The sequence below is a fragment of the Gekko japonicus genome, unplaced genomic scaffold, assembly GCF_001447785.1.
Source record: "Gekko japonicus isolate JY-2015 unplaced genomic scaffold, Gekko_japonicus_V1.1 scaffold2139, whole genome shotgun sequence".
Taxonomy (NCBI): domain Eukaryota; kingdom Metazoa; phylum Chordata; class Lepidosauria; order Squamata; family Gekkonidae; genus Gekko; species Gekko japonicus.
This window is the reverse complement of record NW_015170952.1, coordinates 278,785-292,311: the sequence shown is the minus strand read 5'-3', so window position 1 is coordinate 292,311 and position 13,527 is coordinate 278,785. Positions and strand designations below refer to the sequence as shown.

Below are 13,527 nucleotides of genomic sequence, written 5' to 3'. Positions count from 1 at the left end.
AGGAATGATTATCTGCTACAGGACATTCATTCCAGTACTTTGTGTCTCTGGCTGCAGAAAGGTTGTTCATCTCTCCTCTGGTTGCTTGCCAGCCCCCCCAAAACTCCCTTTAGCAAGCTGCTTTTTCAGATGCAGGGAGAAAGAGACAGGATCGGTCCATCTCTCCCTTCACAAAGAAGAAAAAACCAACCTGGCGAAGACAATTTTGTGCTGAAGTGGGGAAGCAATTGAGCTTCTCCCCAACTATCCTTTTCCCATTCAGATACATTCCATCCCGGTTGCTTTGGATAATAATATAAAAAGGAAGGAAGAACTCTGAGCCACAAGCAGGCATGCAGGACCACTGAAACACTCCTCTGGCAAAGCGCAAAGGATGGTGCCCTTCCTGAGCACCTCGCTTCCCTCCTCCAGTAACAGGACTGAAGTCACATGGCAGTGGCCAGCAAAGCCCCAGCCTAGAAACACAGGCAGTGATTTGAACTCTTAAATAATTGGTAGAAACACATTGGCCTAAGCGTATCTAATCCTGCGTTAGATTGTGGCTATTTATAAGACCTCGTATCTTTGATAAAAATTCTATTCACAAACAAACATCAGCACAGACTTTACAATAGACCAGAATATGTACATACTGAAGCTGCAAATTATGTAGTTTTGCATCTTCATGTCTTTTGAATGAATATGCTCTATTTACACAACTAAATACAGTTCATCACCACTGCATGTTCTCCCAACATCACACAGAAAGAAAGAAATGATTACCAGTCATTACACAGGTCTGGAACCATTTTTTCTTTACATTTTGTTACTAAAGTTCTGATGAAATACTCTACTGTTTCCTCTGACCTACAGCTCAATCTCTGCTAAATTCTGACAATGCCAGAATGTAATTATCACAGACATTTCTTCAATTCGGATCTCTTCTCTCATATTGTTTAACAATTAACACCCCCAAAAGAGAATCTAGAAAGTAAATCTTGCTCAGTCAAGAACAAAACGACTTCAATACCTAGAATCAAAATGCAACTTTTTAGAGTGAAGCAGAACTTACCCTTACCAGGAAGCACATCTTGCAAAAAGGCAGAGGAATTCCAGTTCTTGTCATTCATGACTTCTGATCCCCAAATGCTTAGAAATTTAGAATTTTTCCAGTCTGGAGTATTCCCAAAACAACTTGGATATATATGATCTTGGAGTGATGTACTGAGTACCTGATACTTGTTTGTATAATTCTGGACCAGTGCCTACAACAACAGTATTTTCTAATTAACATTCTTCTTATTTGCATCCACTCAAAATCACTGGTCACATTCATGGGAAAATGCTGCGATTGAGGAGAACTTAAAACTTTGCTGAACAGACTAGTACAGTGATGGCGAACCTTTTAGAGACCGAGTGCCCAAACTGCGACCCAAAACCCACTTATTTATTGCAAAGTGCCAACATGGCAATTTAACCTGAATACTGAGGTTTTACTTTAGAAAAAAACAACTCATACATTAACTTAAGATGATCCAAACAAAGGAAGGAAAGCAATCCCAAATGCTTTCATTTCTTAAAATTATTTGGCAGAGACTTCGACACTTTAATGATGGTCTGGGCCTGGCTGGGGCGATGGCACGTGTGCCCACAGAGAGGGCTCTGAGTGCCACCTCTGGCACCCGTGCCATAGGTTCGCCACCACTGGACTAGTAGGATACAAGTTCTGGCCATCTGGGTCGATGTGAAGCAATTAATACGACGTCTTAATATGTCTTCCTTAGGACTCTGTCAGTCACAAGGTTTGGCAGGCAAGCATAGAGGAGATCTGCTATTTAAGATGTCAGTGGACTTCTCAGCACTCAAATCTGCACAAGAGCATCTGTGGTAAACCACAGGTAAAACACTTTTACCGAGACCTGCCTCTCATCTAGCTGAGTTTCTTGGCAAAATCCTGGGATGTGTACTCCATAAAATAATCCACAGAAATGGTTTAAAAAGAAAGGAAAATAACAGTGCCAGACGTGGTTCCTGTATGAAGAGCAGAACTGGTTCAAGGATATCAACGATCATGAGAGAACAGGGAGAGCATTGATTTCAGAGCCCAAGTAAATGGAGAGTATTGTCTAAGGCCTGAGTGTAGTGTACTGTTATACTAGCAGGTTGCTTAGATGTGTTTTGTCATAGGATTTAACTGGAAATATAATCAAGGGTTATTCAAGATTGCTTGTTCTTTTCAGAAAATGTTAATCTGACACTGTGGCAAGAGGACAACATTGTTCACAAGAGGAAATCTGTACATGCATCCTATTCAGGTGGGGGAGAGGGGCCAACAGCTTCAGGTTGATCTTTCTAAAAAAAACCCAGGAGAATGGTAGAACCTCCTTTCCTGTGAGGTCACGAACAAAGTCACCAAAGATCTAATAATTTTCCTTGAGCTTTTCTAAGTCCTGGAGGTTACACAACTATACACCACGGTCTTCTTTGACTTTAATATCACAAGGAGGCATTTTTTGCTTCTTTGTTCCAGAAGCCTTTGGTGCAGCTTGAAATCTCTTTTGCACCCAGACCACTTTGGGTCCCCACCAATGCTCCATCTAAGCTGTGGAGTCTTGTGAGCAAAAATTCTACTTCGTGAGCTACTGGCATTAAAGTTGTGAGCGAGCCGTTTGGCTACTGCATCAATTAGTTTGCTCTGGAGCCATCCTTCCTTACCTAAAATTATGGTCTCAACACAATATTAATGTTACTGAAATGCTACAACTGCATTTCAATTAAGTTTCGTGTGCTTTTGTTTTAAAAGAGTTTCAGCAGCTATTTTTTAAAGATCTGCAAAATATCTGCAATGTTAATAAATTGTGTCTCACCAAGTAATATCTGATAGCATTTGCTGAGTGAGCAAGTAACTTATGTTTAACTGGTCAAATGCAGCTGCATAGAAATTGTTTCCTGGAAATCTGTGGACAACTGCTTACCTTACTCTGTGTAGAGGAGGAAGCTGCATATAATGAGGGATGGAGCAGTGGAGGAGGTAAGTGAGGAAGAGTATGCAAAGGTATTTGTCCATGAATATGAGGGTAAAGGTGAAGAGCAGGATGGGCAGGATTTTCTGGGATCCTAAACTGATGCCCAGCAGGAAGACATCTTGTTTCAGCATCAGAGGCTTCCTGTTTACAGACATGGCATTCACAACAAATTGAACCTTGATCAGCCTGCAAGTAATTAAAAAAAAGCAGAGTGCTTAACCCAAATCATACAGAAAAAATTACAAGTTGCTTCAGTAATTTTTTTAAAAATATCAGAATGTGTCATTTTTTAAATAAAATCACTTAAAGCCACATTAACTTTATATGAGTTACACCCTCTCTTTAAACTATTGTTCAGGTAAGGCTGTGGTGTAGTCATTGGTCTGTACCTTTGGCATCAAATTTGATCAGTGAGATAAAATTTCAAGGCCCTGACATGATAAAAAAGGAAAGAAATACATAAACGTATGCGTTTCTGTGGTACCCAGTCTCCAAACTATCTGTTCCAATAAATGGTAAGTCACAAGAAATAAGGCAGGCCCCCACCCCATAGAGCTTACACTCTAACATTTTGATAGGAATTGAAGGAAGGGATTTTTCTTACTGATAAGGTAGCTATGACAACTTGTTAGGTTAACTGAAGGGGTATTTACATTTCAAAATAATAAACAGCGTCAAATCAAGTGGCGAAGCCTCTTCCATAAATAGGAGCACACCTGACAGAATACAGCCACTGAAGTCATACATATGAATGCAGGAATTCACAAGAATCTCTCTAGTAAAGGCAACAAGAAGAATAGCAAGCTCTGTATGAACGATGGTTTTGCAGCCTCTGGTGGAAAAAAAAGTGTTCAGCAAGTTTCCTAAATTTAAACTATAAATCCTAAGTCTGACATTACAAAAATAATTAGGTTTTGCATGCTTATAATATCACACAGATTATTGTTGAAATCAGCTATAAATAACTCAACTGACCAATAATTTAGTTTCTTATTCATTGCTGATCAGAAAGTGAACACAATTACTATACGTATCTGAAAAAAAAAATATTACCAACAATTTCACTCAAGGAAAACAATACTTGAGCAGAAAAAAACATATTCTTCACTTAATGTGACATTGCTCTTCTACACTGTCTGCTGTGCATTCTAGTATGTGTGCGTATGCATGCTAGTGTAATAGTATGCATGCTATTCTACCATTGTCTACTGCACATTCTTGTGTGTGCGTGTGCGTGTGCGTGTGTGAGAGAGAGAGAGAGAGTAACAGTGTGCATGCTATTCTACACTGTCTGCTGTGAATTCGTGTGTGTGTGTGGGTGAGTGGAACAGTGTTTATAATGCACATGCTGTTTTGGAAAGTAACAGAAACAAAAAATATATCATTGCCCTGATTTTGACATAGGAAGGAAAAAACAGAGTATGGGTAATGAAAGATGTGACAGAATGATGAGGAAGAGAACTTCAGGTGGGTGAAAGCAGTTAAAGGACTGAAGAGCAAGCAAAGAACTTTCAGGATGGGAGTGCAAAGTGACAGAGAAGGCAAGGCCAACACGGAGCTCTGACGTTATAAGGTTGTGATTAGTATGGGAGAGGACAGGAAACCAACACAGGGATATAAAGAAAAAGGTCTGAACAGACAGGAACGAGGCCTGAACAGGCAGTAGTGATTTAATTAGAAGATGTGACAATGGAAGGCCACGGAAAGAAGACTGCTGCAGTGAAGGTGACAGTCACAGCAAGGAGTGGGTTTCTGCAGTGCTTTACAGAGAAAAGGCAATATGCCTCAGCAGTGGACTGAATATACAGAGTAAAGCAAGTGGGAGAAAATCAAAATAAAATTATTCTTGTAGAAGAGAAGGAAGACTATTTCCCCTTATTGGCTGCTTTTTAGAAACCTCTCTGCCTACATGCTATGCCACTGGCTGATGCCCAGGACAGTGCTAATCCTCTGAAGAATATCCACCACCTGGATAACCGGGCAAATTAGCGGCATCCATTACAGAAATATTCACTGAGAGGCAGAATATAAATTACAATTAATAAAATGGGTGCCAAGTTGTGGGTGCTTCCATTTGGCATTGTAAAAGAAGCAGTTTAAACTCTCTCCCAACAACTTTTTAATTAAGACTGGATGGCACATTATAAACAATGCTCACACTGAGGACAGGAAGACAACTGGGAGACGCAGCCGGGGGGGGGGGGGTGGCCAGTGAGGCTAAAGCCTGACAAAGCCCCCATTTCCAACATCAAATTTGTAAGAACACACAAACGAATGTGTTTTCAAAGTTCATTTACAACAGTCCAAAGAACAAAGTTAGCTGTACCTGCTGAGCGGTGTATGACGGCAAAGGACTGTCCCTTTTGGCTTCCCCTTCCCTTGGCACATTTTCGCCAAGCATCAAATCACCCTCTGAAGTTCTTGGCAGTTCACTACCATTTTCAGGATCTGCTTCTTCAGCATCATCTTCTGATGAACTGCTACTAGTACTGCTTCCCCGGAGAGAGTGCTAAATAGTTTAAAGGCAAAAGATGAAGTGCGGGTTCCACTGGAGTTCATCAGACAAACGTTATGAAACGTATTTCGAAATAACAGTACCTCATATTTCAATGTCAGGTTCTCAGCTCCACCATTCAGTTCACTGTGGATTCCATCAACATTCCTGACAATGTCCGTGTTATCAAAATTATTGAAGGAGTAAATATCAGTAAGTTTTGCTGATAGTGGTGCCACATCTTCATCTTCACTATTACTGCAAAGAAAAAGCCTTATTTCTATAAAAGGCTCCATCAGACAATAGCAACAGAAGCAAAGTTGAAATGCATGATTCCTATTACTTTACAGGTAGGAAATTTCATTTAGAAACAATGTGGCTGCTACTTTTTAAGTTTTGCCTACCAAAATTATAATTTTTGGGGGGGGGAATTACCCAGGGCTGCCCTTAAGGCTGACCTGCAAACTCCAGCTGGTCCAGAATGCGGCAGGACGTGTTCTTACCGGAACCCCATTTAGAGCCTATATTCAATCCGTGCTCCACCAGCTGCACTGGCTCCATGTCAAATACCGAATCAGGTTCAAGGTTTTGGTCAATGCTCCCTCTCAGCAGTGGAGTCTTGTGAGCAAAAATTCTACTTTGTGAGCTACTGGCACTAAAGTTGTGAGCGAGCCACTTGGCTGCTGCATAAATTAGTCTGCTCTGGAGCCCTCCTTCCTGCGCGAAGACAAAAATGCGTGAGCCAGAGGCTAAAAAACTGTGAGCTAGCTCACACCGACTCGGCTTAGAGGGAACACTGGTTTTGGTATTAACCTTTAAAGTCCTAAATGGTCTGGGGACCAGCATATCTATAGGACTGCGTCTCCTGGTATACCCTCCAAAGAGCTTAACACTCAGTGGGGATAACAACTTAGTGGTGAGCCCTGGCCCGAAAAATATCCGGCTGCCCTCAACCAGAGCCAGGGCTTTTTCAGCCCTAGCCTGGTGAACTCTCTGCCAAGTGAGATCGAGAGCCAGTTTGGTGTAGTGGTTAAGTGCGCGGACTCCAGTCTGGGAGAACCGGGTTTGATTCCCCACTCCTCCACTTGCACCTGGCTGGATGACCTTGGGCAAGCCGTAGTTCTGATAAGAGCTGTCCTTGAAAAAAGAGCAGTTTCTGTCAGAGCTCTCTCAGCCCCACCTACCTCACAGGGTGTCTGTTGTGGGGAGGGGAAGGGAAAGGAGTCTGTAAGCCACTCTGAGACACCTTTGGGTAGTGAAGGGCGGGGTACAGATCCACTCTCTTCTTCTTCATCTGATGTGGTTCTCCAGGGCCTGTAAGACCAGGCCAATGGTTTATTTATTTATTTATTTATTTTAGATTTGTATCCCGCCCTCCCAACAGCTCAGGGTGGCTAACATGCGGCGAAGCCGGGTTGAATAGATAAAATACAATAGAATAAACATTAAAACCACAATAAAAACCATACAATAATCAAGGTGCTCTGATCTTCCTATGTAAATCACCCAAGATGGGAACAATGAACCCAATTCGGCGGCCAGCTGTCTCAATAGCGCGGTCTCCAGCAGCGCTGTTCTATGCGCTTCTGCCAGGCGATGCTTGCCCCCCATGATAGGGGCAGACGATGAAGCACTATCGTGGTGGTGGGATAGTGGCGGCGATGGCTCCTCCTCAAAAGCCTGGCGGAAGAGCTTTGTCTTACAGGCCCTGCGGAATGGCACAAGGTCCCGCAGGGCCCGGATCTCCTCTGGGAGCTCGTTCCACCAGGTAGGAGCCGCCACCGAAAGTAGGGGCAAACTTAACCTCTCGGGGGCCTGGAACTTCCAGGAGATGGAGGCTCCCTGATCGTAGTGCTCTTGGGGGAACATACGGGGAGAGGCGGTCCTTCAGGACAGCAATGGTTTCCAGCTAGGCTTGCTGACCTCCCTCCCTTTCCCCCTGTCCCTTTCCTCTTCCCATGTTGGTTATTCTCTATTTACCATTCTGTATGATATTTATAACTGCCAACCTAGCAGTTCGAAAGCAAGACATTGCAAGTAGATAAATAGGTACCACTTTGGTGGGAAGGGAACAGCGTTCCGTGCACCTTGGTGTTTAGTCATGCCGGCCACATGACCACGGAAACGTCTTCGGACAGCGCTGGCTCTTCGGCTTTGAAACGGAGATGAGCACCGCAACCCTAGAGTCGGATTCGACTAGCTTTCGAGCAAGGGGAACCTTTACCTTTACCTTATGATACTTATTCTCCCCTGGATAAGGGGCAGCCATGTCGTGCTTCCCTTTTTATGTCCTAATTTACCACCTGCCTGTAGTACTGCAAGAATTGTTTTAATAATTTCAAAATTATGGATATTGTTTATATGAATACTCTTGTCACCTGCTCTGAGCCCTGTTGTACAGGGGAGGGAGGACTATAAATCTAATAAATAATACATAAATAAATATTGGATCTGATATCTTCGAAAAGAAACCCGTTGACAGGTTCAGCATTTATCAGCGCAAGCTACTAGGCTTCAGATCGAAACCTGTACCATAAAAGGAGCAATCAAGTAGTGGGATATAGAGCAGAGGCGTCAAACTCGTTCATTACAAGGGCCGGATCTGACACAAAATGTCACTTTGTTGGGCTGGGCCATGCGTGCCATAAAATGTTAATGCCAGGTCCCGGAGATATAAACTGTATAAAGGACAGCAGCTGGTAAGCTCTGAGTTGGTGTATCCTCACTGGAAGGCCTCATGGCCTGGGAGGGGGGTGCAAAGGAAAACCCATATGGGTGGGCTGGAGAGCCAGCAGTGCGGCATTGAGCAGATGCTCCCATGCTGTGTGACTGCCGCAGACAAGGCTGCTCCGCCATGCTGAAGGCACAATCAGAATGGCTCCGCCCACTCCCCCCAGCAGTCTCGTGTTCCCTCCCTTGCACTACTTGCCTGTGGGCCACATAAGAGCCCTGGACGGGCCAGTTCCGGCCCCTGGGCCTTATGTTTGACACCCCTGATAAAGAGCAATAAATTACTAGAAAGAACACATAATGAAAATACCACAACCAAGGGTATTAAGGATGCAAACAAAGTACAATATGGACATGAAACAATATGTCTCTGCCTTACTGTCAAGCAAGACCTTTTCAGATACCAAATTTTAAATGGGGATGTTCCATTGGATTCCAAGTCACTTCTTTTTAAAGGAACTGTAAGGCACGATTTGTACACGATTAGAAAATTTTGCATAAAGTGTTACTAGGAGTCAATCTATACTAAGAGCCAGGGCAGAGTGGAGTTAGGAGACTAGGATATGGGAGACACAGGCCTGAATCCCTGGTTTGCCACGGAAGCTTGCTGGGTGATCTTGGGCCAGCCATATGCTCTCAGCCTACCCTACCTCACAGGGTTGTTGCAAGGATAAAATGGAGGAGAACACTGTAAGCCACTCTGGGTCCCCATTGTGGAGAAAAGGTGGAGGTGTAAAAGAAAATAAGAAATCCCCCCCCCCAAGTGCATGAATGGAGCTGTAGGGCTAGATGAGTAATTTCCTGCTTACTAAAGTGAATATAAGTGGTACAACATGCATATTCTTTACCTCCATGCCATATGGGAAATCGAGGGTGGGTGGCCAGACACTGGTACTGATCCCCAAACCATAATTTTGCTACCAAACCCAATTTCAGGATACTATAAGCTGTTACAGAATATGTCCCTTTCGTGATGCAGTTAGTTACGATCAGAAAAAAGCACTTTTCTTTCAAACCTACCCTGCCTTGGAAATCCTTTAGCTACAAACAAACTAGAGACTTTAAAATCTTATAAAATCCTGGACCGGGGTCATTGCGGGACCTATGGCCACCTCCTGTGGGACCTTAATTCCCCTTCTCCATGATACTAAAAGTCATTAGAACGCCAATTTCTCACTCCTCTCAGGTTTTTTCCCTTTTTAGTTTGATCCTTGAATACCCTTAAAATTCCTTATGAAGCTGTGGGGGGTGTCTTTTAAAATGTACAAAACCAACACCCTTAATTTTAAAACACATAATTGTTCTAAAGCTGGGAGCCAAAGAACCTAAATTTTGTTCAAGTATTTTCGTGCGTGGTTTTTTTGGACAGGCTTTCCTTTTTGTTGCCTTTTCACATGTAATTCTTCATGTGCCAAAGGATGTTGCCAAGTTTCCCTTCTGAGCTTCCAAAGGACTTTGTCACAAGAAACTGATGGGAGCGGGCGCGGGTATGACTCAGTCGCCCAACTGCAGACCTAGAACTTCTGGGTATTGCCCTGGGGAACCAGATCCCAAAGCGTTTCATTTTGTTATAACCGAAAAGTTAATGAAGATTGCACTCACAAAGCTGGATCGGAGCCATTATCTGCCAGAATGAGTCTTGGTCTCTCTGCCTGCTGTACATTAAAGGGGGAGCTGGAACCAGACCCTGAGCTTCCAGATGACAGGCTAGGTAGGGGGATTTCGGACAGATAATCGGGAGCAGAATCAATCTGCAGTGTTAGCTGGTTACTGTGGATGTCATCTGTAACTGGTGTATCCATGATTCCACACATCAGAATATGAGAAAGGCTGCAGTCATCACAAGTACATCTGTTCATGAATTAAAAATGCAACAATGTTATTAGCATTACAGGTCTCATTCAATTCCTTTGAAACATACTGGCCACATTCCAGCTGTAGAAGAAAGCCACCAAGTCACATGTAGCAGTTGGTGGCCAGCTTCATCCTCATTTACATCAAATCACTTATCCAGCCAAATCAATAGGGATCAGGTAAGTAGGCATGGTGCACAATGAAACGTGCACCAAGGTACATATCTGCATTGGCAACATACGTCAAAGGCAATTTATGGGAGCTGATCACTTGTAATGGATCAATGCAATCGATTTGTGCTACTCACTGTCATTTGTTATCCAAAACACTAATATCATGAAGTTAAAAACAGTTAAAAAGTTATAAGCTTACCTGCGCCTGTAATTGCAGTTGGGACAATCGGAAATACTCAGTCGTGATGAAAACAGATGTCTCATCGTGTCTGTGAAGTTAGTTTCTCCAACCAGTGCTTTCTTGCTATTTAACTAAAATTTGCAAGGGAATATAGAAGGAAATGTTGATAATTATTTTTGGTACATTTTTTAAATGTGTTGACAAATTTATACAAAAAATATTTCCCCTTGAGAAATAAAATTCCAAAATAAAGATTACCAACTTGATGATACAGTATGTTCAGATAAAAACTATTTATACACTACAGTTAGAAATGCAGCCCCTCCATACCCCAAACATTCCATTTCAAAGCTTGCTAATTACCATTCCTTGTGGAGTGAGTTTAAATTGCCTTTTTTAAAACAAAAACAAAAAACAAATCCATTTTACATGCTGAATGCAGATCTAAAGACTGAACCAATATTTCCAGTTTTCCATGAGAAGCCTCTTACTTTGTGGCTAAAACTGAGGTCCTGCAATTATGAGTCAGCTTGATTTATTTACTTTTTCTTCAACTTTAGCCATTAGAACAGGACTTTAGCTTATGAAAGCTCATGCAACAATAAATGTTCATCATCGTGTCTTCTGTGCAGTCCCACATGGGACTGCCTGAAGGCAGGCCTGCCGCGGAAGAACATTCCAAGAGCTTCCTCAATCTTCTAAGAATTGAGTCCCCCCTCCCCTCGGAGAGGATTGTGAAATGAGCCATTTCCCGCCCATTTGGTCACGTGACGAGGGGAGGGGGAGGCACCTCTCTCTCTCAGTCCTTTTTTTGCCGCCGTGAGGAAAGGACGTATTCCAGAGCTACAGCTACTTACCTCAGTAAAAAAAGATTAAAAAGAAAAGCTGTTTTTTCCTCAGAAGAATTTATCTTAAATGTTTACAGTTTCATGGCTTTGTTCAAACGATGTCAGGATTGTGGATCGAAAATGGCTGCCACTGATGATCACCTCAAGTGCCTCCTATGCCTGGGAGAAGGCCACAACACCGATTCCTGTATGGTTTGTGGTATGTTAACTCCTAGAAATAAGAAGGACAGGGCGCTGAGACTTAAAGTGGCCCTTTGGGAGCAAGTTTTGTCGGTCAGACCCAGCACTCCCTCTACCTCAGGACTTGTGAGGCACTCTCCTAGGAGGCCTATTAAATCCCATAAGCCGAAGCACAACTCGGCAGGGAAGGATCGAATGAGATCCGTTTTAGCCCATCCGCCTTCGAAAAGGGCGAAAACGGGCAAGGCAAAGCCCCCAAAGGTACCTCCGAGCAGCACTGGGGTAGCCACACCGTCGCAGCCGTTGCGGCTGTCGTCAGAGCCATCATTGGCCACAGGAGCGATCGACGTCGATGCTGCCTCGACGTCGATGGACCGTTGGACCTCTACTCCAACCGCTTCAACGTCAAGACGTTCACGATCGATTCGACGTCGTTCTCTGTGCGCTCAACGTCGACACACTTCGACGTCGAGCCCAGAAGGGTGTCATCGACGTCAAGCTTCGTTAACCATGGAGGCGTTCGACATTGATGCTGCCTCGACGTCAACGGAACTTCGAGCCTCTCCTCCTACGATTCGACGTTGCTCTCCGAGCGCTCAACGTCGACACGCTTCAGCGTCGAGCCCAGAAGGGTGTTATCAACGTCAGACATCATTGGCCATGATGGCGATCGACGTAGACGCTACTTCGATGTCGGTGGGCCGTCGAACCTCTCCGTCACCCGCTTCACCGTCGAACCGTTCGCAGTTGATTAGACGTCGATCTCCGAGTGATCGACGTCGACACGCCTCGACGTCGGGCTCGGAAGAGTATCATCAAGTATACTCCCCAGATCTACCTTCAAGGCAGGAGCCGGACGTCATCAGCCATCAGTCATGTCGCGAATCCTCCGGGTCTTGCTCTTCCGGCAGCAGGAGAGGAGGGACCACTCCAGGGCATTATCTTCCTGATTGGGGGAACGCGCCCCCAGGGGTTTTACCACCTTGGTACCCTGCTCCTTTTGCATCGCACAATCCTCCTGCCCTAACCCACGCCACGGGTCGAGCTAGCTCTCCATCTGTCGCGTGTCCCAGGTCCCCAGGAGGACAGGACGAGGCTTTGCTACCAGAGCTGCTACATGCTTAACAGGCCTCTAGCATCGACACTGACTCGGACTCAGAGCACGCCTGTCTTTCGTCTCCAGATGAGACCGTGGGCGATCCCACCCCGATATCTCCTACAGAGGACTTGCGGGGTTATTCCGCACAGCTCCTTCATATGCTTAACGCCCTTAAGATTGCTTATGTCTCCCCCAAACCTTTGGAAGAAGATCCAGTTTTCGGGGTTTTATACTCCGATAATTCAGGTCCAGTGTCTGTTCCCTTGATAAAGGGTATTAGGGAAATTACCCGTAATAACTGGGCAACACCGTCCTCGGTCAAGGGTTCTACTGGGAAGGTCAAGAACCTCTATAAGATCAGGGAACAGGATGCCCCCTTTTTATACCGTCATCCCCAACCTAACTCAATAGTGTCTGGACAGATAAAAGGTCCGAGATCCTCCCCTTTAGACAAGGAGGGCAGGAAACTAGATTTGTTAGGGAGAAAGATTTATACCTCCGGAGCACTGGCCCTGAGGATAGCTAACTTTGAAGCTATCATGTCCAGATATCAGATTATGTTATGGGAACAGTTGACCCCATTGTTGGAGACCTTGACTGACGATAGGAAAGACCAAGCCAAACAGGTACAAACCGAGGGCTAGCTAGACAGGAGCTCAATGCAGCCAGGCATTCTGCGGATACAGCAAGCAGGGTGATTGCTTCCGCCATAGTTCTCCGCAGACACTCGTGGCTTCGATCCTCTCCTCTGCCCCCAGACACGAGAGCTCGTGTCGAGGATCTGCCTTTCGAGGGCGAGCTCCTCTTTAGCAAGTCAACTGACGAGGTACTAGAGAAAGTCAGAAAGATGAAAATCACTGCCAAATCGCTGGGATTAACCTCCCACCAACTACAGTCAACCACGGACGCTCAGCCTTGCGGAACTGCTTGTCCGCAGCCATACCTGACTGAACGTCAACGGCC

The 13,527-nt window shown here is 44.5% G+C and overlaps 1 protein-coding gene across 1 annotated transcript in view; it reads right to left on the bottom strand.

The window, feature by feature from the left end:
- LOC107116881 (protein FAM193A-like) overlaps positions 1 to 13,527 on the bottom strand; it is a gene marked incomplete at its 3' end in the record, with an annotated part of 64,914 nt that overhangs the window by 26,821 nt on the left and 24,566 nt on the right. The window contains exons 5-10 of the mRNA XM_015418902.1: positions 10,456 to 10,568; positions 9,832 to 10,080; positions 5,604 to 5,757; positions 5,332 to 5,514; positions 2,955 to 3,191; positions 1,052 to 1,244 (exon numbers count right to left, since the gene is read on the bottom strand). Coding sequence (XP_015274388.1) covers positions 1,052 to 1,244; positions 2,955 to 3,191; positions 5,332 to 5,514; positions 5,604 to 5,757; positions 9,832 to 10,080; positions 10,456 to 10,568 — 1,129 coding nt within the window. The remainder of the gene's footprint in view (positions 1 to 1,051; positions 1,245 to 2,954; positions 3,192 to 5,331; positions 5,515 to 5,603; positions 5,758 to 9,831; positions 10,081 to 10,455; positions 10,569 to 13,527) is intronic.